This window comes from Hyla sarda, chromosome 10 (genome assembly GCF_029499605.1).
Source record: "Hyla sarda isolate aHylSar1 chromosome 10, aHylSar1.hap1, whole genome shotgun sequence".
In the NCBI taxonomy this organism is placed as follows: Eukaryota; Metazoa; Chordata; class Amphibia; order Anura; family Hylidae; genus Hyla; species Hyla sarda.
Genome location: NC_079198.1, coordinates 5,491,832 through 5,517,633, shown reverse-complemented (window position 1 = coordinate 5,517,633; position 25,802 = coordinate 5,491,832). Strand labels below are relative to the sequence as shown.

At 45.5% G+C, this 25,802-nt stretch overlaps 2 protein-coding genes across 3 annotated transcripts in view; one reads left to right on the top strand and one right to left on the bottom strand.

Moving 5' to 3' along the window:
- Positions 1-197: 197 nt before the first annotated feature.
- TRIM62 (tripartite motif containing 62) overlaps positions 198-25,802 on the top strand; it is a 46,903-nt gene continuing 21,298 nt past the window's right edge. The window contains exon 1 of one of the 2 annotated variants that reach the window (XM_056544244.1): positions 198-2,912. The gene's annotated coding sequence lies outside the window, so the exon portion shown is untranslated. Of the gene's footprint in view, positions 2,913-12,600; positions 12,623-25,802 lie in introns of those variants that run through there. The other variant, XM_056544243.1, reaches the window with a different exon arrangement.
- Positions 21,089-25,054, bottom strand: LOC130294252 (uncharacterized). The gene is made up of 5 exons (XM_056543840.1): positions 25,020-25,054; positions 23,561-24,913; positions 22,784-23,482; positions 22,105-22,672; positions 21,089-22,042 (listed from the first exon to the last, which is right to left on the bottom strand). The coding sequence occupies exons 1-5, from the start codon at positions 25,052-25,054 to the stop codon at positions 21,089-21,091; spliced, it is 3,609 nt and encodes a 1,202-aa protein (XP_056399815.1).

The window sequence follows — 25,802 nt, the reverse complement described above, 5'->3', positions numbered from 1 at the left end:
CACGATCTCGGCCGCAGCACCCCCCGACATCCGGTGCATGAAGCAAACTTCACTCCGTGCCAGATGACTGGCGATGCGGGGCAGAGGCTCGTGAAGTCACGACCACGCCCCCTCAATGTGAGTCTATGGGAGGGGGCGTGAAACGCCCCCTCCCATAGACTCGCATTGAGGGGGCGTGGCAGTGATGTCACAAGCTTGGTGTGGCCATGACGTCATGAGCCTCCGTAACACAGGATAAGTGATATGTGCTGATTCCTAAGAGGACCGTCAAAAAGCACGTACTCTCTGATACTTTCCCCGCTGGACAGTATATTAGGATAAAATCAAAATGTGAAGAAGAGGGTCCAACGTGACACCATTTTATCCACGCCAGTAGCTTATGATCTCCAGTCGCGTAGATCTTCTTGGCAGGAAATTAAGCTTCTTTTTGGAGAATCAGCCAAATGACCTTTTCTTCTGTAATAGCAGGGAGAGTATTGCACCGACTCTCCCCCCCAAAAAATAGTCCATTGGAATCCAGATGAGAGACAGCAGGAGCGGAATACTTTACGGAAAAGTCTTACACCGCAGAATCTGACCAATCTTGGGTATCTAATCCTCCTCAGGTTAGAACAACGAGAAACGTTCTAAATAGATTTGCCATAATAAATTGCCGAATCTCTGAAGTGCCATAAGATCCGCCGGCTATAGCCATTTTGGGACTGATTTGCTTCTTAGGCTGCATTCACACCACGTTTTTGCAATACAGTTCCCATATACGTTTTCAATGTGAAAACCGTACGGAACCGTATTGAAAACCGTATGCATTGATTCTCCATTGAAAACCATACGCCAAAAGATGCATCCGGTTGTGTCCGTGTTGCATCCTGTACGGTTTTGTCAGGTTTTTTTTTCCCCGTACCCAAAACCGTAGTCTACCAAGTTTTTTGGTCAGGGGGAAAACCATGTATGTTTTTTTTTTAACATGGGAGTCAATGGGAACCAAAAAGAACCGTATGTGCATACGGTTCTAACCGGTTTGTACCATACGGTTTTAGACTTTGCACAGTTTTTTTTCTTGGAATTTCAATCAAAGGGGATTTAAGTGAAACTTAATTCAAAATGGAGTGAAAAGTTTAAAAACGTATACGTTTATTTCTTAAAAATGGATGCAACCGGACTTCATTTTGCAAACCGTATACGGTTTTTAACTGTATATGGGTTGAAATTCGTACACACGTTTTGATACAGTTTAGTCAGGTTTTGAGGAATCCGTTTTTCATCAAAAACCTGATACGGGAACTGTATTGCAAAAACGTTACCAATTTGTGCAGCAAATGCTTCACCCTGCTCGGTCTCTTTGGCGCCATCGTCCCCATCGCCATCTCCTGGGGCTTCTTTGAGGGTACAAAAGCTGACTCTAAGGCTTCTGTGAACTTTCAGTGTTTGGACCCATCTTGGTTTCTAAATATTATCTTTATTTACATTATTATGTTTTCTTTGTAGCAACTTGGGAATTTTCTTTAGGAAAGTCCACACCCCATTCCATGGTTTGAGAGTAAAGATTCACGTAATTAGCATATCCTTATGTCCAGTCTGATAGTGACCCAGCAGATTCATCTTCTGATTCTTTCCTGGCTGCTGTCAATAAAAGCCAGACAAACACAACTTTGGAGAAACTCCGAAACTGTTCAACGGAAACAACCAGAACCGTATTCATATCACTTCCAAACACCAATACAAGGATACGGCAAACAGGAATCAAGGAATAAGATATAACAATGGAACAAGAAAGATGATACCCAGCACTCACCAATACAAGGATACGGCAAACAGGAATCAAGGAATAAGATATAACAATGGAACAAGAAAGATGATACCCAGCACTCACCAATACAAGGATACGGCAAACAGGAATCAAGGAATAAGATATAACAATGGAACAAGAAAGATGATACCCAGCACTCACCAATACAAGGATAAGGAAATCAGGAATCAAGGAATAAGATATAACAAGAAAGATGATACCCAGCACTCACCAATGCAAGGATAAGGAAACCAGGAATCAAGGAATAAGATATAACAAGAAAGAAGATACCCAGCACTCACCAGTAATGCAAAGTGAAGATTTATTATGCCATAGTGTAGTACAAGGACGCGTTTCGGCATGGGAGCCTTCCTCAGCTGTCTGCCTGTTTATTTTTATTTATTTTTATTCATTTATTAGTATGCTTTTTTTTCCATTTTCCTGTAGTATTCATTCTAATTTTATTTAATTTCACATTTGTACATACATTTGTTTGTATTATGTATATTTTGGTATTGCTCAAGATAGATCCACATCATTATGCCAACCATTCCTCTCATATACATGTATTATCCTGCTCTATAGTCCTGATCCACACCAGATTTTGCTTACGACTTGGTACAGGTGATTGGACCAGGTAGATATAAAATGGAACCAAGACAGCACACAACTCCCACACCACTAAAGAAGGGGTTTGGATAGATCCCAGAACACCCCGAAATGCGTTTGGAGACTTATGGAGATTTTAAATTGAGCATCCGGATGAAAAACGCCTATCCATATTCACACCAAGCGATATTGGTGAATATATCTCAAGTACGTTTCTGCTGACACGTGTGAAAAATCTGCAGGGCAAGAAGGGGTTAACCACTGCCATTCACATTCACCCCTGCTGCCTAAAATCCACCTTTGCATCCAGCCTACAAGTTTGAACATCTATTCCTGCATCAAGTTTGAACCTCCGACGGAGCGAGCGCCCCCACGGTCATCTGACCGCATTCTCCGGGAACTCGCCAGCGTGCAGGCCGCAAGGAGCATCACAGACGCCACCGGCGCATGGCCGCAGCAAGGTCCATCGCTGCTGGCTGGAGCACCGAAGCAAGGACAGAAGCACCGACATGGAGCGGTGAGTGGCACATAATTGCCAAACGATCTTTCTCCCGCAGGCAGACCACGACATACCGGCTCCATACCAACCTGTGTTATAAGGTGGAACTGCATATTCTTTCTTTACAGGTGAATATTAAAGGGGTTATCCAGGAAAAAAACTTTTTTTTATATATATCAACTGGCTCCAGAAAGTTAAACAGATTTGTAAATTACTTAAAAAATCTTAATCCTTTCAGTACTTATGAGCTTCTGAAGTTAAGGTTGTTCTTTTCTGTCTAAATCCTCTCTGATGACACTTGTCTCGGAAACCGCCCAGTTTAGAAGCAAATCCCCATAGCAAACCTCTTCTTCTGTGTGCAGTTCCCGAGACAAGCAGAGATGTCAGCAGAGAGCACTGTTGGCAGACAGAAAACAACAACTCAACTTCAGCAGCTGATAATTATTGGAAGGATTAAGATTTTTTAATAGAAGTAATTTACAAATCTGTTTAACTTTCTGGAGCCAGTTGAGATATATATATATATAAGTTTTTTCCTGGAATACCCCTTTAACTTTTAGCATGAGGTGGAAATCTATATTCTTTTCCTACAGGTGGATATTAATCATTGCCATTCTATTGCCGGCATAGAGATCTATATTGGAATAATCTTCTCCATAGCTTGTGTGAATATGTCCATAATATAGGTGAACTCTACTATTGAACATGAGAACATAATAATCTAAGAGACATTAGTGAGATAGTAAACTCTAGGACAACCATTATATGATATATAGTCCGGATATCACTACAACCGCAAGCGCCCTGTGGAGTATTTTATTGTATTTTATTAGCATTTTTTATTTTTACTTTTTAAATTTGATGTAATTGTATTTGATGAGATAAAATTTCATAGTCCATCACACACTCAATTTTTGGGTAGGACACTGAAGACTGTGGGCTGTTTTTTCTTTATTAGTAAACCCAATTCAACCTCCGTCGGGATTAATTGTGAGCTGCACCAATTTTTTACAATTTTTTTTTACAATCTAAAACCATAATCTTTCTGATGTCTACAGTGATCACTTAAAGGGGTACTCCTGTGGAGAAAAAAACATTTTTTAATCAACTGGTGTCAGAAAGTTAAACAGATTTGTAAATTCCTTCTATTAAAAAAATCCTAATCCTTCCATTACTTTTTAGGGGCTGTATACTACAGAGGAATTGCTTTTCTTTTTGGATTTCTCTGATGTCACGACCACAGTGCTCTCTGCTGACACCTCTGTTCATTTTAGGAACTGTCCAGAGCAGCATATGTTTGCTATGGGGATTTTCTCCTGCTCTGGACAGTTCCTAAAATGGACAGTGGTGTCAGTAGAGAGCACTGTGGTCATGACAGAAGAGAAATCCAAAAAGAAAAGCATTTCCTCTGTAGTATACAGCCCCTTAAAAGTACTGGAAGGATTAAAGGGGTATTCCAGGCAAAACCTTTTTTTTATATATATATATCAACTGGCTCCGGAAAGTTAAACAGATTTGTAAATTACATCTATTAAAAAATCTTAATCCTTCCAATAGTTATTGGAAACACCGATCTTTACTATGTATTACTATATAGTCCAACATGCTGGGAGTTGTAGGTTTGCAACAGCTGGAGGCACCCCTGATTGGGAAACAGCGATCTTTACTATATAGTCCAACATGCTGGGAGTTGTAGTTTTTCAACAGCTGGAGGCACCCCTGATTGGGAAACACCGATCTTTACTATATATTACTATATAGTCCAACATTCTGGGAGTTGTAGTTTTCGTTTGGAGCAGCTGCTGAGCCCCAGGCTGTATCAGGGCATGCTGGGAGTTGTAGTTAGTAATTAAGAAAAAAGCGATTAAAAAGTCACATCAAAATAAAAATGGCCCTGCTAAAAACTGCAGATCGGCCGTATAAGGAGAAATGAAAAAAAGTTATAGGGGTCAGAATAGGACAAAATTTCCCCCACATATGTGTATCCTGTGATGTCACGCATATATAATTCATTATGCAAATTAGCATTTTAGCTGTAACCTTTGACTGTCTGGGCATGCTGAAAGTTGTAGTTTTGCAACAGCTGGAGACACCCTGGTTGGGAAACACTGGTATAGGGGGACTGTAGGCAGGCACTATTAGAGGTACTCCGATGGATCGTGTATAAATAAAAGACCAGATTTTCCTGCCATACAGGAGTTTAGACCTTTCTGACCTGTGGGGGTAAAATCAGATGCCATAGTACAGAAGGTATCTGGATCATAAGGGGACAACTGGGTACTAGGTTAGTCGATATCCCTTAGATCAGTGGTCTTCAACCTGCGGACCTCCAGATGTTGCAAAACTACAACTCCCAGCATGCCCGGACAGGCGTTGGCTGTCCGGGCATGCTGGGAATTGTTGTTTTGCAACATCTGGAGGTCTGGAGGTTGAAGACCACTGGCCTACATAATGTGGGGGAACACTGCCTGCCTAATGTGGGGGAACACTGCCTGCCGAATGTGGGGGAACACTGCCTGCCTAATGTGGGGGAACACTGCCTGCCTAATGTGGGGGAACACTGCCTGCCGAATGTGGGGGAACACTGCCTGCCTAATGTGGGGGAACTCTGTCTGCGCCTAATATGGGGGAACTCTGTCTGCGCCTAATATGGGGGAACACTGCCTGCCTAATGTGGGGAACACTGCCTGCCTAATGTGGGGGAACACTGCCCGCCTAATGTGGGGGAACACTGCCAGCCTAATGTGGGGGAACACTGCCCGCCTAATGTGGGGGAACACTGCCAGCCTAATGTGGGGGAACACTGCCAACCTAATGTGGGGGAACACTGCCTGCCTAATGTGGGGGAACACTGCCTGCCTAATGTGGGGGAACACTGCCTGCCTAATGTGGGGGAACTCTGTCGGCCTAATGTGGGGGAACACTGCCAACCAAATGTGGGGGCACACTGCCTGCCTAATGTGGGGGAACACTGCCTGCCTAATGTGGGGGAACACTGCCTGCCTAATGTGGGGGAACACTGCCTGCCTAATGTGGGGGAACACTGCCAACCTAATGTGGGGGAACACTGCCTGCCTAGTGTGGGGGAACACTGCCTGCCTAATGTGGGGGAACACTGCCAACCTAATGTGGGGGAACACTGCCTGCCTAATGTGGGGGAACACTGCCTGCCTAATGTGGGGGAACACTGTCTGCGCCTAATGTGGGGGAACACTGTCTGCTCCTAATGTGGGGAACACTGCCTGCCTAATGTGGGGGAACACTGCCAACCTAATGTGGGGGAACACTGCCAACCTAATGTGGGGAGAACACTGCCTGCCTAATGTGGGGGAACACTGCCAACCTAATGTGGGGGAACACTGCCAACCTAATGTGGGGGAACACTGCCAACCTAATGTGGGGGGACACTGCCAACCTAATGTGGGGGGACACTGCCAACCTAATGTGGGGGGACACTGCCAACCTAATGTGGGGGGACACTGCCAACCTAATGTGGGGGGCACTGCCAACCTAATGTGGGGGGGACACTGCCAACCTAATGTGGGGGGACACTGCCAACCTAATGTGGGGGAACACTGCCAACCTAATGTGGGGGAACACTGCCAACCTAATGTGGGGGAACACTGCCAACCTAATGTGGGGGAACACTGCCAACCTAATGTGGGGGAACACTGCCAACCTAATGTGGGGGAACACTGCCAACCTAATGTGGGGGAACACTGCCAACCTAATGTGGGGGAACACTGCCAACCTAATGTGGGGGAACACTGCCAGCCTAATGTGGGGGAACACTGCCTGCCTAATGTGGGGGAACACTGTCTGCCTAATGTGGGGGAACACTGCTAACCTAATGTGGGGGAACACTGCCAACCTAATGTGGGGGAACACTGCCAACCTAATGTGGGGGAACACTGCCAGCCTAATGTGGGGGAACACTGCCAACCTAATGTGGGGGAACACTGCCAACCAAATGTGGAGGGAACACTGCCAACCTAATGTGGGGGAACACTGCCAACCGAATGTGGGGGAACACTGCCTGCCGAATGTGGGATTAAGAAGGGTCCAGTGAATGCGCATATGAACCTGGTGGGGTTCAGGACCTCCAACAAGGTTAGGAACCACTGCCATAGTAGGAGGCCCATTTCAATACTTGCTGTGGGGACCCTTTCCTCTATGTAAGCCCCTGCTTTATATATTTTATATCTGTCTGTGTAGTTTCCTGCTGCTGTACTGGGGACCAGTGACCCCATCTACTCTATTTTTGCTTTTTTTTTAATTTTTTTACTATGAAATGTTTTTCTTTTTCTCTCATTTCACATGAGTGAGAAGCTGGAATGATGCCGGGGGCCCAGAGTCTCCCTCTCGCTGATGTCCGACATCTGGTGTTTTGGAAATGGCGGTGTTGTTTGGGTTTTTTGTTTCTTTTGCCATTTTTTTTTCCCTCTTTGGGTATTTTCACACCGAGGAATTGACGAGAAATCCTTTTGGTCTGGAAATTCAGCACATCTACTATCTTCTGCTTGGCGGGAAATTTGAAGGGGAAATCTGGAGGAGGATCAGTACTACTACAACCACCAATGGGCTGGCTCTCAATTCTCCTTTGGAAAATTCTGCATCATTTCCGCTTCAAACTCATTTTGTCTTGAAAAATTAAAGAGGTAATCCAGTGGGGGAAAAAATTCTAATTAGGTGGTGCCAAAAAGTTCTACAGATTTGTAAATTACTTCTATTTAAGAGTTTTAATCATTCCAGTACTTATCAGCTGCTGTATGCTCCACAGGAAGTTGTTTAGTTCTTTCCAGTCTGACCACTCTCTGCTGACACCTCTGTCCGTGTCAGAAACTGTCCAGAGCAGGAGAGGTTTTCTATGGGGATTTGTTCCTTCTCTGGACAGTTCCTGACATGGACAGAGGTGGCAGCATACAGCAGCTGATAAATACTGGAAGGATACTTTCTGCCACCAGTTGATTTGAAAACTTTTCTTTTCCACCGGAGTACCTCTTTAAGTACAAGACTTAAAGGGGTACTCCACTGGAAAACTATTTTTTTTTTATCAACTGGTGCCAGAAAGTTAAACAGATTTTTAAATGACTTCTATTAAAAAATCATAATCCTTCCAGTACTTATCAGATGCTGTATATTCCAGGGGAAGTTCTTTTCTTTTTGAATTTCTTTTCAGACTGACCACAGTGCTCTCTGCTGACACCTCTGTCCATTTCAGGAACTGTCCAGAGCAGGAGAGGTTTGCTATGGGGATTTTCTCCTACTCTGGACAGTTTCCTAAAATGGACAGAGGTGTCAGCAGAGAGCACTGTGGTCAGACAGAAAGGAAATTCAAAAAGAAAAGAACTTCCTGTGGAGCATACAGCAGCTGATAAGTACTGGAAGGGTAAAGATTTTAAATAGAAGTAATTTGTTTAACTGTTTAAATCTGTTTAACTTTCTGGCACCAATTGATAAAAAAAAAAAAAATGTTTACCATAGAAGTACCCATTTTAACAAAAACAATGGGACTGTGCTGCAAAGAAATTTCCGAGCTGGAAATATTGCCTTGTGAACGAGGCCTTAAAGTCCATGGAACTTGAAGTATTGGAGCGGAATACTGGCGCATGAATTATGCAAGGAAAATCCTTGTCAATTCCACAGAAATCCTTAAAGAGTACCTCTTATGATCTTGTTAAACCACCCCCTGCCTTTATTTTTTTGTTTTCTACGTTGATATTGCTCTGTATTTTCTGCTCAGTCTTAGTTAGATTCACAGACTGGGAAGGGGCGTTCCCCAGCAGGCGTGACATCATCTGAAGCCGTACAGGGGAGAACTTCCTCCCTCACTCTGCTACACACAGCCCAGAGCAGTTCAGTGTGAGATGAGCTGTGATTGTGTGGTGGCCCAGTATGGGAGTTGTTACCCTGTACCCTTGCTGTCCTGTCAGGCAGCCTCCCTGCAGTGTCCCCTGGGCCCCCTGTCTCCTCATGTACATATGTTTTGCCATTTGTTATGCTGTAAAGTGTGTAAAGAAGTGTTATAGCTTTAAGAAATGTTCCCATGTGATCTTCAGTTGTCATGTGAGTTATCATGTGATTGTATCAGTGACCAGGTGACTTAAGGGTGACCAATGGGACCCCACCAGAGTCTCCTCCATATAAGCCCTGGGAGAAGTCTTTTCTCTCTCTTTGAGCTTTGCTCTTCTGCTGAGGTCCAGTGCAGTCTTGTCTAGTGTGTGTGTCCTGAGTGTTGGAGACCTCAAAGTCCAGTCCTGCAGCCGCCATCAAGTCAAGTAAGATAAAGTCACAGCTTAGGAGTCAAGTCAAGTCAGTCCCTGTCATCTGTCAAGTCAGCGTGGTCTGCATTCAATTGTCCAGTCCTACTACAAGTCCCAGCAAACCCTTAAGGTCTCTGTGTCACTGGTCACCTCCGTGGGCCCTGGCTGAACTGTATAGACTTCACCATCTGTCTCCCCTCAGTAAAGCTACCGTTGTCCGTAACTTGGTGTCGGAGTCTTTATTGCCCCCGTGCCTAGCCCAGGATCCAGCGGTATACCTTCGGGTGGTTATAGGCTAAACCACGCCCTGACTTCTCGAATACAATGGGTTAATGCTATCTACCCCTAGGGTAACAACATCTGCCCTGCACCACACACACCCCTCCACCACAATTGGATAAGGCTGCACACACCCCTCAGCACTATAGACTGCACTTCCTGATTTTGGACAGCAGGAGTCCAAAGTCTGTGCAAGAGATGGGGGGGGGGTGGAATGTGCTCTGGACAAGTAGGGAGACACCTAGTGGCAGCTTTTTTAAACACAAATAAAACATAGAAAACTTAATTTATTTATTTTTTAAATCAAAGTACATTGGAAAGATTTTTTATTTACCATAAGGAGTGCAATAGCAAAAATTAGTATTAATGAGAGTGCCCATTTAAGAAATCACTGATAAACAATAAATAAAAACAGTTATATATAAAAATAAAAAAAATCACTAATGATAAAAATACAAGATAAACTGCCAAAGAAAAAAAAACAGACTAAAACCCACTATTTCAACAACAACAAAAAAAGGGACAAAAACTACATCTTGGGAGTTCAAAGTGGGGGAGCAAACCCACCCCACCCACCAAACCCTACCCCCCCCCACCCCCACCAAAGCCCCCCAACCGACCCCCTCTTGTTGCAGTTTTTGAGTCAAAGCCAGAAGTGTTTTTTACCATGAAGGGAAATAAATAGGAAGGACTTATAGTTCTCCTTACTACTGGATCCACTTCTGGCTATAAAAAAAAAACTGCAGTGGCAGATATCCAAAATAATGCTAGAAAAAAAACATGTGTGGAAACCAGGACAAAAAAAGGTGTTTTTTTCCCCCCCAACCAGCGTGCCTCCAGCTGTTGCAAAACTACAACTCCCAGCATGGCCGGACAGCCTTTTTCTGAGAATATGGTGTTTTTGTTTTTTCAGGTAATAAAAAAAAAACACCAAAAATAGGTTGTGTGGAAACATGTCCTTAGTGCAGTGTATATCAAACAGTGAGCCTCCAGCTGTTGCGAAACTACATCTCCCAGCATGGCCAGACAGCCTTTTGCTGAGAATATGGCGTTTTAGTTTTTTCAGGTAATAAAAAAAACACCCAAAATAAGTTGTGTGGAAACATGGCCTTAGGGCAGTGTATATCAAACAGTGTGCCTCCAGCTGTTGTGAAACTACAACTCCCAGCATGCCCGGACAGCCTTTTGCTGAGAATATGGCGTTTTTGTTTTTTCAGGTAATAAAAAAAACACCCAAAATAAGTTGTGTGGAAACATGGCCTTAGGGCAGTGTATATCAAACAGTGTGCCTCCAGCTGTTGCGAAACTACAACTCCCAGCATGGCCGGACAGCCTTTTGCTGAGAATATGGCGTTTTAGTTTTTTTCAGGTAATAAAAAACACCCAAAATAAGTTGTGTGGAAACATGGCCTCAGGGCAGTGTATATCAAACAGTGTGCCTCCAGCTGTTGCGAAACTACAACTCCCAGCATGCCCGGACAGCCTTTTGCTGAGAATATGGCGTTTTTTGTTTTTTCAGGTAATAAATAAAACACCCAAAATAAGTTGTGTGGAAACATGGCCTTAGGGCAGTGTATATTAAACAGTGAGCCTCCAGCTGTTGCGAAACTACAACTCACAGCATGCCCGGACAGCCTTTTGCTGAGAATATGGCGTTTTAGTTTTTCAGGTAATAAAGAAAACACCCAAAATAAGTTGTGTGGAAACATGGCCTTAGGGCAGTGTATATCAAACAGTGTGCCTCCAGCTGTTGCGAAACTACAACTCCCAGCATGCCCGGACAGCCTTTTGCTGAGAATATGGCGTTTTTGTTTTTTTCAGGTAATAAAGAAAACACCCAAAATAAGTTGTGTGGAAACATGGCCTTAGGGCAGTGTATATTAAACAGTGTGCCTCCAGCTGTTGCGAAACTACAACTCCCAGCATGGCCAGACAGCCTTTTGCTGAGAATATGGCGTTTTAGTTTTTCAGGTAATAAAGAAAACACCCAAAATAAGTTGTGTGGAAACATGGCCTTAGGGCAGTGTATATCAAACAGTGTGCCTCCAGCTGTTGCGAAACTACAACTCCCAGCATGGCCGGACAGCCTTTTGCTGAGAAGATGGCGTTTTTGTTTTTTCAGGTAATAAAAAAAACACCCAAAATAAGTTGTGTGGAAACATGGCCTTAGGGCAGTGTATATCAAACAGTGTGCCTCCAGCTGTTGCGAAACTACAACTCCCAGCATGGCCGGACAGCCTTTTGCTGAGAATATGGCGTTTTAGTTTTTTTCAGGTAATAAAAAACACCCAAAATAAGTTGTGTGGAAACATGGCCTCAGGGCAGTGTATATCAAACAGTGTGCCTCCAGCTGTTGCGAAACTACAACTCCCAGCATGCCCGGACAGCCTTTTGCTGAGAATATGGCGTTTTTTGTTTTTTCAGGTAATAAATAAAACACCCAAAATAAGTTGTGTGGAAACATGGCCTTAGGGCAGTGTATATTAAACAGTGAGCCTCCAGCTGTTGCGAAACTACAACTCACAGCATGCCCGGACAGCCTTTTGCTGAGAATATGGCGTTTTAGTTTTTCAGGTAATAAAGAAAACACCCAAAATAAGTTGTGTGGAAACATGGCCTTAGGGCAGTGTATATCAAACAGTGTGCCTCCAGCTGTTGCGAAACTACAACTCCCAGCATGCCCGGACAGCCTTTTGCTGAGAATATGGCGTTTTTGTTTTTTTCAGGTAATAAAGAAAACACCCAAAATAAGTTGTGTGGAAACATGGCCTCAGGGCAGTGTATATCAAACAGTGTGCCTCCAGCTGTTGCAAAACTACAACTCCCAGCATGCCCGGACAGCCAACGGCTGTCCGGGCATGCTGGGAGTTGTAGTTTCGCAACAGCTGGAGGCACACTGTTTGGAAAACACTGCCTAAGGGTATGTTCACATGGTGGAATCTCTGTAGGCACCAGCAGAAGATGCCAGCGCCCAGTAAATTCAAAAATAAAAAAGCCATACTTACCTGCCCCTGATCTCCCGCAGCTCCTGTTTAGCTCTATTAAATCTTCTAATCTTCTCACTTCTTCCTTCCTATGACTAGGATCTGAACAGGTTCTAGCCCTGGGCTTCAAGGCATGGGTCACGTCCCTCCTAGTCTTGTTACTGTGGAGTGTGAAGAATGTGGATCAGCTGGTTGTGGTCAGGTTTGTGCTTGTTCCTCAGGTATGGCCGTGTCTGCCAGACGTCTGCATATTCACACGGGGCAGTGGTTTCCTACATCTGCCATCGGTGAGGCCCATCTGGTGCCCCATGAGATTGCACCCATATTCAGATTTAAAAGGTTTTTTTCTTTATTTTTTTTTTCTTCCTGCACATTCCATAAAATTAGAGAAAAATGCTGCGATTTTAATGTGATTTTTACAAAAAAAAACGCAGCACTTTGCTATTATTTTGCCATTAAAAACACTTTTACGTAAAATAAAACCCATAGTGGTAGCATCAATTTACTGTGAATTGCCGCAGTTTTGTAATGTACTGTAGATATTGACCGTGTCGTTTTTAAGAGGGTCATCGTATAGGTCTCCAAGCTGTGGGCCTTTAGCTGTTGCAAAACTACAACTCCCAGCATGTCCAAATCTACCAACTTGACCTGAAGGGTCATTGGGTAAGGCCTAGATCTCGCATCGGTGGGCCTTAAAGGGGTACTCCGGTAAAAATTGTTTATGTTTTGTTTTTTTAAATCAACTTGTGCCAGAAAGTTAAACAGATTTGTAAATTACTTCTATTAAAAAAAATCTTAATCCTTCCAGTACTTATTAGCTGCTGAATACTACAAAGGAAATTATTTTCTTTTTGGAACACAGAGCTCTCTGCTGACATCATGACCACAGTGCTCTCTGCTGACACCTCTGTCCATTTGAAGAACTGTCCAGAGTAGGAGAAAATCCTCATAGCAAACATATGCTGCTCTGGACAGTTCCTAAAATGGACAGAGATGTCAGCAGAGAGCACTGTGGTCGAGATGTCAGCAGAGAGCTCTGTGTTCCAAAAAGAAAATAATTTCCTCTGTAGTATTCAGCAGCTAAGAAGTACAGGAAGGATTAAGATTTTTTAATAGAAGGAATTTACAAATCTGTTTAACTTTCTGGCACCAGCTGATTTAAAAAAAAAAAAAAAAGTTTTCCACCGTTGGCTGTCTGGGCATGCTGGGAGTTGTAGTTTTACAACAGCTGGAGGCGCCCTGGTTGAGAAATACTGTTTTATTCACATGTGGGTACTGCAAAAACCACTACATGCAAATAAACTATAAGGGTACGTTCACACAGTTGGGTCTCACAGAAGTCAATGTAATCTGCTGAAGATTTTCCGATGTAGAAAATCCACCGTGGAAAACCCGCCACGGCTAAAACCGGCAACTGTAGATCCACCAGTGTGAACATACCCCAAGGGTGCACTCACGCACACCAGATCTGTAACTGCAAAATTTACAACTGTAGATCCGCAACTTCAAATCCGCACAGGATCCGGTATGTGTATAGACCCTAAGGGTACGTTCACACGAGCGGATTTACAGCGTATTTTATGCTGCGGATCCGCTGGTGAAGGCCCCGATCTATACTGTCTTTACATGTGCCTGCTCGTAGCCGCAAAACGCCACGACGAGCAGACACCCTGCGGCAATGTGCGCGGCCACTATCCCTGCTCTGAGCTAGGCAGAGAGCTCACGCGATGTGTGAGTATACTGCGACTCGCACATCGCTACGAGCAGGCACATGTAAAGACAGCATAAAGCGGGGCCTTCACCAGCAGATCTGCAGCGAAAAACTGGGGACCGATTACAAACGGGGTGCCGCGTGCAAGATCCCGGGGGTCCCCAGCGGCGGGACTCCCGCGATCAGGCATCTTATCCCCTATCTTTTGGATAGGGGATAAGATGTCTAAGCACCGGAGAACCCCTTTAAGTTTGATTGACTAACGCCTATTTTGTTACACTATATACTCCACTAGATGGTGCTGTGGATGTGTTTTTAGGCACCTGCACAAACCTGTCTCTCCTTCCCACCCTCCACCCACATATATATATATATATATATATATATATATGCAAAAGGAGGAGAGTAGGTCAGCTCACCCATCGTAGACCAACCACGGCACGGGCAGGTGCGGACCTCACCACAGTAATGAGGGAAGAAAGGAGTCCAGCGCGGTATATTCAAGCAGATTGTCCTTTTTTTTTTTAACTTGCAAGCAGTACACAAGAGAGGCATGGGGGTGACGCGTTTCGGCCGGTGGCACCCGGCCTTACTCATACCCGGCGTCTCCACCATGCCTCTCTTGTGTACTGCTTGCAAGTTTTAATAAAATCGCACGATCTGCTTGAATATACCGCTCTGCACCCCCCTTATAGTGTATATATATATATATATATATATATATATATATATATATAAATTTTTTACATTATTTATTCTAAGTAATTTTTGTTGTTTCAGTTTCACATTTACACTTTAAAGGACTGAAGTCACCGCTGGAAGCCAAAAGTAGTGAGAACCAGACTACCTACTTGGGGGCCAGTTGGTGGCAAAAGCTTCTAGTCTGGTTGTGAGGTCATCTTCAAAGTTGTGATCGACCTTTACCCAGTAAGATCTGAGTGTTTATGCTTATATATAGTAAATCGTGGCAATGTTAAGATTGTGCAAAATTGTTTATGCCATTTTAGTGGTCACAAGTAGGGAAGGGAGAGACCGGTTTGTGCACATGACCTGGCTTTGCAAAAAGGAGAGCTACTCTGTAGTGATGAAGGACGCCTGTTAAAAGAATAGGCCTGCACAGAGAAAGAGAGAGAGAGAGAGAGAGAGAGAGAGACCAATAAAAGAGCTGCTCTGCAGAGAATTAGAAAGCCTGCTACAAGATCTACAAGAAGATAGAAAAAGATGTGCTGCTCCATAAAAAATGGGGCCGCCTGCTATAACTGCTGTACTGCATAGAGAGGGAGAGAGACTGCTGTCACAGATGTCTTGCATAGTGAGAGGGAAAGCCTGCTTCAAGAGCTGCTCTGCATAGAGGGAGACAGCATACAAAAAGAGCTGCTCTGCAGAGTGGAAGACAGCCTACAAAAAAGAGCTGCTCTGCGCTGCAGCTACTAGAGCTTCTCTGGAAAGAGGGAAACAGCCTGCTACTAGAGCTTCTTTGAAGAGAGAGACAGCCAGCTAGAAGAGCTGTTCTGCAAAGAGGGAGACAACCTTCTACTAGAGCTTCTCTGAAAAGAGGGAGACAGCCTGCTGCAAGATCTGCTCCACAAAGGGGGAGGCAGCCAGCTACTAGAGCTGCTCTGGAAATAGAGAGACAGACAGCCATAGAGCTGCTCTGGAAAGAGGGAGAGAGCCTGCTACTAGAGCTGTTCCACATAGAGAGAGGCAGCCTGCTACTAGAGCTGCTCTGGAAAGAGGGAAACCGCCTACTACTAGAGCTGTTCCACATAGAGGGAGGCAGCCTGCTACTAGAGCTGCTCTGGAAAGAGGGAGACAGCCTGCTACTAGAGCTGTTCCACATAGAGGGAGGCAGCCTGCTACTAGAGCTGCTCTGGAAAGAGGGAAACAGCCTACTACTAGAGCTGTTCCACATAGAGGGAGGCAGCCTGCTACTAGAGCTGCTCTGGAAAGAGGGAAACAGCCTACTACTAGAGCTGTTCCACATAGAGGGAGGCAGCCTTCTACTAGAGCTGCTCTGGAAAGAGGGAAACAGCCTGCTACTAGAGCTGTTCCACATAGAGGGAGGCAGCCTGCTACTAGAGCTGCTCTGGAAAGAGGGAGACAGCCTGCTACTAGAGCTGTTCCACATAGACGGAGGCAGCCTGCTACTAGAGCTGTTCTGGAAAGAGGGAGACAGCCTACTACTAGAGCTGTTCCACATAGAGGGAGAGAATCTGCTACTAGAGCTGTTCTGGAAAGAGGGAGGCAGCCTGCTACTAGAGCTGTTCCACATAGAGGGAGAAAATCTGCTACTAGAGCTGCTCTAGAAAGAGAGAGTCATCCTGCTACTAGAGCTTCATTGCAGAAAGAGAGGCTGTTTTGCAGAGTGTTTGAGAATGCCTGCTGCAAGAGCTGCTCTGCAAAGAGGGAGACAGTCTGCTACAAGAGCTTCCCTAGAAAGAGAAAGACAGTCTGCTGCTTTAGAAATAGGGAGACAGCCTGCTGAAAGAACTGGTCTGGAAAGAGAGAGACAACCTGTTAAGCAAGTCTACGGCCGTCACGTCCCCTCCCATAGACTGGCATAGCGGGGACGGGGCCTAACGTTACATGGGGGCAGAGTCTTGATGTCACGATACTCCGGCCCCTTGGTTGGCAACTGGCAGTTTGTGAGCTGGCAGCGCGGTGTGCATCTCAAAGAGGTTGGGGATAAGATGTCTTAGGGCCAGAGTACCCCTTTTAAAATTAACAGAGATGTCAGCAGAGAGCTCTGTGTTCCAAAGAGAAAAGAATTTCCTCTGTAGTATTTAGCAGCCAATAAGTACTGGAAGGATTAAGATTTTTTAATAGAAGTAATTTACAAATCTGTTTAACTTTCTGGCACCAGTTGAATAAAAAAAATAAAAAAATAACAAGTTTTCCACCGGAGTACCTCTTTAAGGGCTTGCTGGGACTTGCAGTAGATTTGGACGAATTTAGTGCAGGCCACTCTGACTTGATAATAGATGACTGTGACTGACTTGACTTGAGACTAACAATGCTGTGGTTGTAGATTACTTGTAGAATTGTGGCTGCTGGACGGACTTATGGACTCCAGACACACTCTAGGACTTGACTGCACTGCAATTCAGCAGAAAGAGAGCGAAGAGACTCCTCCCAGGGCTTTTATAGGGGAGACTCTGGTGGGGTCCCATAGGTCACCCTTGAGTCACATGGTCACTGATACCTTCTGGGTTACACTCACATGACAACTGGTGATCACATGTTAACCCCTCTTAAAGTAATAACACTTTCTATATGCATTATACAGTATAACACATGGCAAACAATATATACATAAGAGGACTGACAGGGCAGCAAGGGTACGGGGTCACAGCTCCCCTACTGGGCCACCACACTCTACTTAAAGGGGTACTCCAGTGGAAAACAATTTTAATTTTTAAGTCAACTGGTGCCAGAAAGTTAAACAGATTTGTAATTTACTTCTATTAAAAAAAATCTTTATTCTTCCAGTACTTATTAGCAACTGTATGCTACAGAGGAAATTCTTTGCTTTCTGAATTTCTTTTTTGTCTTGTCCACAGTGCTCCCTGCTGACACCTGATGCCCGTATCAGGAATTGTCCGGAGCAGGAGAACATCCTCATAGCAAACCTATGCTGCTCTGGACAGTTCTTGACACAGACAGAGGTGTCAGCAGAGAGCACTGTGGACAAGATTCAAAAAGAAAATAATTTCGTCTGTAGCATACAGCTGCTAATAAGTACTGGAAGGATAATGATTTTTTAATTTAAGTAATTTACAAATCTGTTTAACTTTCTGGCATCCGTTCATTTAAAAAAATAAATAAAAAAGAAGATGGTCAGGATCCAGGTACTCTATTCAGGTCAGCCAAAACTCTGCAATGAGGAAGGAACAAGTCAGCACTGCTCACCTACTCCAGTGTGCATCCGAAATCTGGGCTTAGAATGCGCTGGTGCATGAAGAGCCTCCGGACCAACGAAGCAAAGCAATGTACACATGAAAAGATCCAGCTCCCGGAAAACATATATTAAAGGAGTACTCTCATGGAAATATATTAAAGGGGTACTCCCATGGAAAACTACTTTTTTAATTTTTTTAATAAACTGGTGCCACAAAGTTAAACAGATTTTTAAATTACATCTATAAAAAAATCTTAATCCTTCCAGTACTTTTTAGGGGTTATATACTACAGAGGAAATGCTTTACTTTTTAGATATCTCTGATGTCACGAGCACAGTGCTCTCTACTGACATCTCTGTCCATTTTAGGAACTGTCCAGAGCAGCATATGTTTGCTATGGGGATTTTCTCCTAAAATGGACAGCAGAGGTCAGCAGAGAGCACTGTGGTCATGACATCAGAGAAATCTAAAATGTTAAGCATTTCCTCTGTAGTATACAGACCCTAAAAAGTACTGGAAGGATAAAAATAAATTAATAGAAGTAATTTACAAATCTGTTTAACTAATTTACAAATCTGACACCAGTTTAAAAAAAAAAGTTTTCCATGGGAGTACCCCTTTAAAGTAGTAGTCTCAAGGATATCTGCAGGATAGAGGATAAATTTTAGGTCGCGGGGGTCCCAGCACTGGGACCCTGTATTGAGCTCTCCCCTGGAGCAGCGCGTCACGACCCTCGCCCAAAGCGGGGGACGCCAAGCCCCCTCCATATATCTCTATGGGAGAGCCGAAGATAGCTGAACGGCTTTCCCATAGAGATATATGGAGGGGGCGTGGTGTCCCCGCTTCAGACAGGGGTTGTTATGCACCGCTTCAGGGGAAAGCTGGAGCTCCATACAGGGTCCCAGCGCTCGGACCCCCCGCAATCTAAAACTTATCTCCTATCCTGTGTATAGGGGATACTATTTTTGTATGAGATATCTCCTTAAAAGGGGTTATCCAGGAAAAAACTTTTTTTTATATATATCAACTGGCTCCAGAAAGTTAAACAGATTTGTAAATTACGTCTATTAAAAAATCTTAATCCTTTCAGTACTTATGAGCTTCTGAAGTTAAGGTTGTTCTTTCTGTCTAAGTGTTCTCTGATGACACATGTCTCGGGAACCGCCCAGTTTAGAAGAAAATCCCCATAGCAAACCTCTTCTAAACTGGGCGGTTCCCGAGACACGTGTCATCAGAGAGGATTTAGACAGAAAAGAACAACCTTAACTTCAGAAGCTCATAAGTACTGAAAAGATTAAGATTTTTTTAATAGAAGTAATTTACAAATCTGTTTAACTTTCTGGAGCCAGTTGAGATATAAAAAAAAAAAAAAAAAAAAATTTTCCTGGAATACCCCTTTAAATCCTAAATGCTTTGTTAATGCATTCTAAAAACCCTTATGTCACTGCTGCATTTCGGGCACATTCAAGCACCCATTGTCATAACTGAGGACACTTGGAAGCCCCTGATACGCTGAAAGTTTAGCTGGTGATTAACGAGAGTGTATGGCCACTAGAGATGAGCGAATTTACAGTAAATTCGATTCGTCACGAACTTCTCGGCTCGGCAGTTGATGACTTATCCTGCATAAATTAGTTCAGCTTTCAGGTGCTCCGGTGGGCTGGAAAAGGTGGATACAGTCCTAGGAAAGAGTCTCCTAGGACTGTATCCACCTTTTCCAGCCTACGGGAGCACCTGAAAGCTGAACTAATTTATGCAGGATAAGCCATCAACTGCCGAGCCGAGAAGTTCGTGACGAATCGAATTTACTGTAAATTCGCTCATCTCTAATGGCCACCTATACAGCCTCTGTAGGATCTTAGTGTAGGGTCAGGTGGTCTTAGCTCTAAAAGATCCTGAAAAGGACCAAACCCGAGACCCCCGAAGTCGTCAGATCATATTACTTGAATCTCTTTAGAGCAGTGATCTCAAACTGTGACCCTCCAGATGTTGCAAAACTTCAACTCCCAGCATGCCCGGACAGCCGTTGGCTGTCCGGGCATGCTGGGAGTTGAAGTTTTGCAACATCTGGAGGACTGCAGTTTGAAAACCACTGCACAAAGGCCTTGATTTACCTTTCAGGGACAGTGCGGATCCTCTGGAGAAGGCAGACAGGCTTTTGGTGGGAGCTGAAATTTTGCAACATCTTGAGGGCCACAGTTTGAGGCCATTGCTTTAGAAGGAAGAAGCTGAACCCAAGCTAAATGAGAACATTTCTGGCTGAGGCCATACCTGAGCATGGAGTAGACTTCTCCCTTCCCCTGGCAAAAAGTCAGGGGAAAAAAGTAAGACTACCCTAAAGAAATCGGAATGTAAAAGATGGCTTAAAGGTGTTATCCAGGAATAGAAAAACAGAGCTAACTTCGTTCAAAAAATGCTCCCCGTCTGTCTCCAGGTTGGGTGTGGTTCTGCAGCTCAGTTCCATTGAAGTGAATGGAGCCGAGTTGTAATACCGCACCCAACCTGGAGACAGACGGGGAGAGGTTTTGGAAAGAAATTGGCTCTGTTTTTCTATTCCTGGATAACCCCTTTAACATGTGACTTTATAAGACATTTAGGGACTTTTTGGTTCCCCTCTTGACTAAAAAAAACATAAGAGAGTCTTTTGCTGCGTTTTCTACCAATATAAGTGATGTGATATGTGTGAATGTCCGGTCCGAATGGAAAAGATCTATCTCTGATCCGGGGAACAGGAATGGTGTTACCTTTCTTTACTCCCCAGCGCTCACTTCTGACTTGGTGTCTCCTGGAAGTATAACGAGTGGGTGGTCTATCACGATTATTTCATGGCATACAGAGGCATGTTGTGGTAACTTTGTGCCGCCACTGGCCACCATGTCTGGATATGGTCTCACCCACATGTGATGGTCACAATAGGATATCTGTCTCTCTGTTAAGTTATACGTATGAGACAACACCAAGGTGGGGGTCCAGCTCCATGTGGTGGGTTCCTATATGCCACTGATGGGTTCTTGTGTTCCTGTAGTGGGTTCCTGTACCTTCGTGATGGGCTCTTGTATTAGGGTGCTGGGTTCCTGTACTCCAGTGATGGGCTCCTGTACTCCAGTGATGGTATCCCAGTGATGGATTCCTGTATCCCAGTGATGGGTTCCTGTATCCCAGTGATGGTTTCCTGTACTCCAGTGATGGTTTCCTGTACTCCAGTGATGGGCTCCTGTACTCCAGTGATGGTTTCCTGTACTCCAGTGATGGGCTCCTGTATCCCAGTGATGGGCTCCTGTATCCCAGTGATGGGCTCTTGTATTAGGGTGCTGGGTTCCTGTACTCCAGTGATGGGCTCCTGTACTCCAGTGATGGGCTCCTGTACTCCAGTGATGGGCTCCTGTACTCCAGTGATGGTTTCCTGTACTCCAGTGATGGGCTCCTGTATCCCAGTGATGGGCTCTTGTATTAGGGTGCTGGGTTCCTGTACTCCAGTGATGGGTTCCTGTACTCCATTGATGGGCTCCTGTACTCCAGTGATGGTTTCCTGTACTCCAGTGATGGGCTCCTGTATCCTGGTGGTGGGCTCCTGTACTCCAGTGATGGGCTCCTGTATCCCAGTGATGGGTTCCTGTATCCCAGTGATGGTTTCCTGTACTCCTGTGATGGGCTCCTGTATCCCAGTGATGGGCTTCTGTATCCCAGTGATGGGCTCTTGTATTAGGGTGCTGGGTTCCTGTACTCCAGTGATGGGTTCCTGTATCCCAGTGATGGGTTCCTGTATCCCAGTGATGGGTTCCTGTACTCCAGTGATGGGCTCCTGTACTCCAGTGATGGTTTCCTGTACTCCAGTGATGGGCTCCTGTATCCCAGTGATGGGTTCCTGTATCCCAGTGATGGTTTCCTGTACTCCAGTGATGGGCTCCTGTATCCCAGTGATGGGCTTCTGTATCCCAGTGATGGGCTCTTGTATTAGGGTGCTGGGTTCCTGTACTCCAGTGATGGGTTCCTGTACTCCAGTGATGGGCTCCTGTACTCCAGTGATGGTATCCCAGTGATGGATTCCTGTATCCCAGTGATGGTTTCCTTTACTCCAGTGATGGATTCCTGTATCCCAGTGACGGGCTCCTGTACTCCAGTGATGGTTTCCTGTACTTCAGTGATGGGCTCCTGTATCCCAGTGATGGGCTCCTGTATCCCAGTGATGGACTCTTGTATTAGGGTGCTGGGTTCCTGTACTCCAGTGATGGGCTCCTGTACTCCAGTGATGGGCTCCTGTACTCCAGTGATGGTTTCCTGTATCCCAGTGATGGGTTCCTGTATCCCAGTGATGGGTTCCTGTATCCCAGTGATGGGCTCCTGTATCCCAGTGATGGGCTCCTGTATCCCAGTGATGGGTTCCTGTATCCCAGTGATGTTTTCCTGTACTCCAGTGATGGGCTCCTGTATCCCAGTGATGGGCTCCTGTATCCCAGTGATGGGCTCTTGTATTAGGGTGCTGGGTTCCTGTACTCCAGTGATGGGCTCCTGTACTCCAGTGATGGGCTCCTGTACTCCAGTGATGGGCTCCTGTACTCCAGTGATGGGCTCCTGTACTCCAGTGATGGGCTCCTGTACTACAGTGATGGGTTTCTGTATTCCAGTAATGGGCTCCTGAATTCTGATGGTGGGTTCTTGTATTTTTGTGATGGGTTCCGGTGTTCCATTATTGGGTTCTTATATTCCGGTTGGTGAGTTCTTGTATCCTCCTAAGGGGCTCCTGAATTCTGGCGGTGGGCTCCTGTATCCCAGTGATGTGCTCCTGTATTCTGGTGGTGGGCTCCTGTATTCTGGTGGTGGGCTCCTGTATTCTGGTGGTGGGCTCCTGTATTCTGGTGGTGGGCTCCTGTATTCTGGTGGTGGGCTCCTGTATCCTGGTGGTGGGCTCCTGTATTCCAGTGATTTGTTCCTGTATCCAAGTGATGGACTCCTGTATTCTGGTGGTGGGCTCCTGTATTCTGGTGATGGACTCCTGTATTCTGGTGGTGGGCTCCTGTATTCTGGTGGTGGGCTCCTGTATTCCAGTGATGTGTTCCTGTATTCTGGTGGTGGGCTCCTGTATTCTGGTGGTGGGCTCCTGTATTCTGGTGGTGGGCTCCTGTATTCTGGTGGTGGGCTCCTGTATTCTGGTGGTGGGCTCCTGTATTCTGGTGGTGGGCTCCTGTATTCTGGTGGTGGGCTCCTGTATTCCAGTGATGTGTTCCTGTATTCTGGTGGTGGGCTCCTGTATTCTGGTGGTGGGCTCCTGTATTCTGGTGGTGGGCTCCTGTATTCTGGTGGTGGGCTCCTGTATTCTGGTGGTGGGCTCCTGAATTCTGGTGGTGGGCTCCTGTATTCCTGTGATGTGTTCCTGTATTCTGGTGGTGGGCTCCTGTATTCTGGTGGTGGGCTCCTGTATTCTGGTGGTGGGCTCCTGTATTCTGGTGGTGGGCTCCTGTATTCTGGTGGTAGGCTCCTGTATTCCAGTGATGTGTTCCTGTATTCTGGCGGTGGGCTCCTGAATTCTGGCGGTGGGCTCCTGTATTCTGGTGGTGGGCTCCTGTATTCTGGCGGTGGGCTCCTGTATTCTGGTGGTGGGCTCCTGTATTCTGGTGGTGGGCTCCTGTATTCTGGCGGTGGGCTCCTGTATTCTGGTGGTGGGCTCCTGTATTCTGGTGGTGGGCTCCTGTATTCTGGTGGTGGGCTCCTGTATTCTGGTGGTGGGCTCCTGTATTCTGGTGGTGGGCTCCTGTATTCCAGTGATGTGTTCCTGTATTCTGGTGGTGGGCTCCTGTATTCCAGTGATGTGTTCCTGTATTCTGGTGGTGGGCTCCTGTATCCCGGTAATGGGCTCCTGTATTCTGGTGGTGGGCTCCTGAATTCTGGTGGTGGGCTCCTGTATCCCGGTAATGGGCTCCTGTATTCTGGTGGTGGGCTCCTGAATTCTGGTGGTGGGCTCCTGTATCCCGGTAATGGGCTCCTGTATTCTGGTGGTGGGCTCCTGTATTCTGGTGGTGGGCTCCTGTATTCTGGTGGTGGGCTCCTGTATTCTGGTGGTGGGCTCCTGTATTCTGGTGGTGGGCTCCTGTATTCTGGTGGTGGGCTCCTGAATTCTGGCGGTGGGCTCCTGTATTCTGGTGGTGGGCTCCTGTATCCCGGTAATGGGCTCCTGTATTCTGGTGGTGGGCTCCTGAATTCTGGTGGTGGGCTCCTGTATCCCGGTAATGGGCTCCTGTATTCTGGTGGTGGGCTCCTGTATTCTGGTGGTGGGCTCCTGTATTCTGGTGGTGGGCTCCTGTATTCTGGTGGTGGGCTCCTGTATTCTGGCGGTGGGCTCCTGAATTCTGGCGGTGGGCTCCTGTATTCTGGCGGTGGGCTCCTGTATTCTGGTGGTGGGCTCCTGTATTCTGGTGGTGGGCTCCTGTATTCTGGCGGTGGGCTCCTGTATTCTGGCGGTGGGCTCCTGAATTCTGGCGGTGGGCTCCTGTATTCTGGTGGTGGGCTCCTGTATTCTGGTGGTGGGCTCCTGTATTCTGGCGGTGGGCTCCTGTATTCTGGTGGTGGGCTCCTGTATTCTGGCGGTGGGCTCCTGTATTCTGGTGGTGGGCTCCTGTATTCTGGTGGTGGGCTCCTGTATTCTGGTGGTGGGCTCCTGTATTCCAGTGATGTGTTCCTGTATTCTGGTGGTGGGCTCCTGTATCCTGGTGGTGGGCTCCTGTATTCTGGTGGTGGGCTCCTGTATCCTGGTGGTGGGCTCCTGTATTCTGGTGGTGGGCTCCTGTATTCTGGTGGTGGGCTCCTGTATCCTGGTGGTGGGCTCCTGAATTCTGGTGGTGGGCTCCTGAATTCTGGTGGTGGGCTCCTGTATTCCAGTGATGTGTTCCTGTATCCAAGTGATGGTTACTTGTATTCTTGTGGAGCACTGTATCTAATCCATCATATATGATACTGTCTGCTGAGCACTGTATCTAATCCATCATATATGATACTGTCTGCTGAGCACTGTATCTAATCCATCATACATGATGCTGTCTGCTGAGCACTGTATCTAATCCATCATATATGATACTGTCTGCTGAGCACTGTATCTAATCCATCATATATGATACTGTCTGCTGAGCACTGTATCTAATCCATCATATATGATACTGTCTGCTGAGCACTGTATCTAATCCATCATATATGATACTGTCTTCTGAGCACTGTATCTAATCCATCATATATGATACTGTCTGCTGAGCACTGTATCTAATCCATCATATATGATACTGTCTTCTGAGCACTGTATCTAATCCATCATATATGATACTGTCTTCTGAGAACTGTATCTAATCCATCATATATGATACTATCTGCTGAGCACTATATCTAATCCATCATATATGATACTGTCTTCTGAGCACTGTATCTAATCCATCATATATGATACTGTCTTCTGAGAACTGTATCTAATCCATCATATATGATACTGTCTGCTGAGCACTGTATCTAATCCATCATATATGATACTGTCTGCTGAGCACTGTATCTAATCCATCATATATGATACTGTCTGCTGAGCACTGTATCTAATCCATCATATATGATACTGTCTGCTGAGCACTGTATCTAATCCATCATATATGATACTGTCTTCTGAGAACTGTATCTAATCCATCATATATGATACTGTCTGCTGAGCACTGTATCTAATCCATCATATATGATACTCTCTGCTGAGCACTATATCTAATGCTCTCATATGTGATACTCTCTGATGAGCACTGTATCTA

Excerpts from the sequence above, each read along its gene's own strand:
- LOC130294252 (XM_056543840.1), bottom strand. The coding sequence starts at position 25,054 with ATGTATGATGGATTAGATACAGTGCTCAGCAGACA. Across the intron at positions 23,483-23,560 it reads CCAGAATACAGGAGCCCACC|CCCACCACCAGAATACAGGA; the intron begins GCCAGAATTCAG and ends AGAATACAGGAG. Across the intron at positions 22,043-22,104 it reads TACAGGAATCCATCACTGGA|GAGCCCATCACTGGAGTACA; the intron begins GTAAAGGAAACC and ends ACTGGAGTACAG.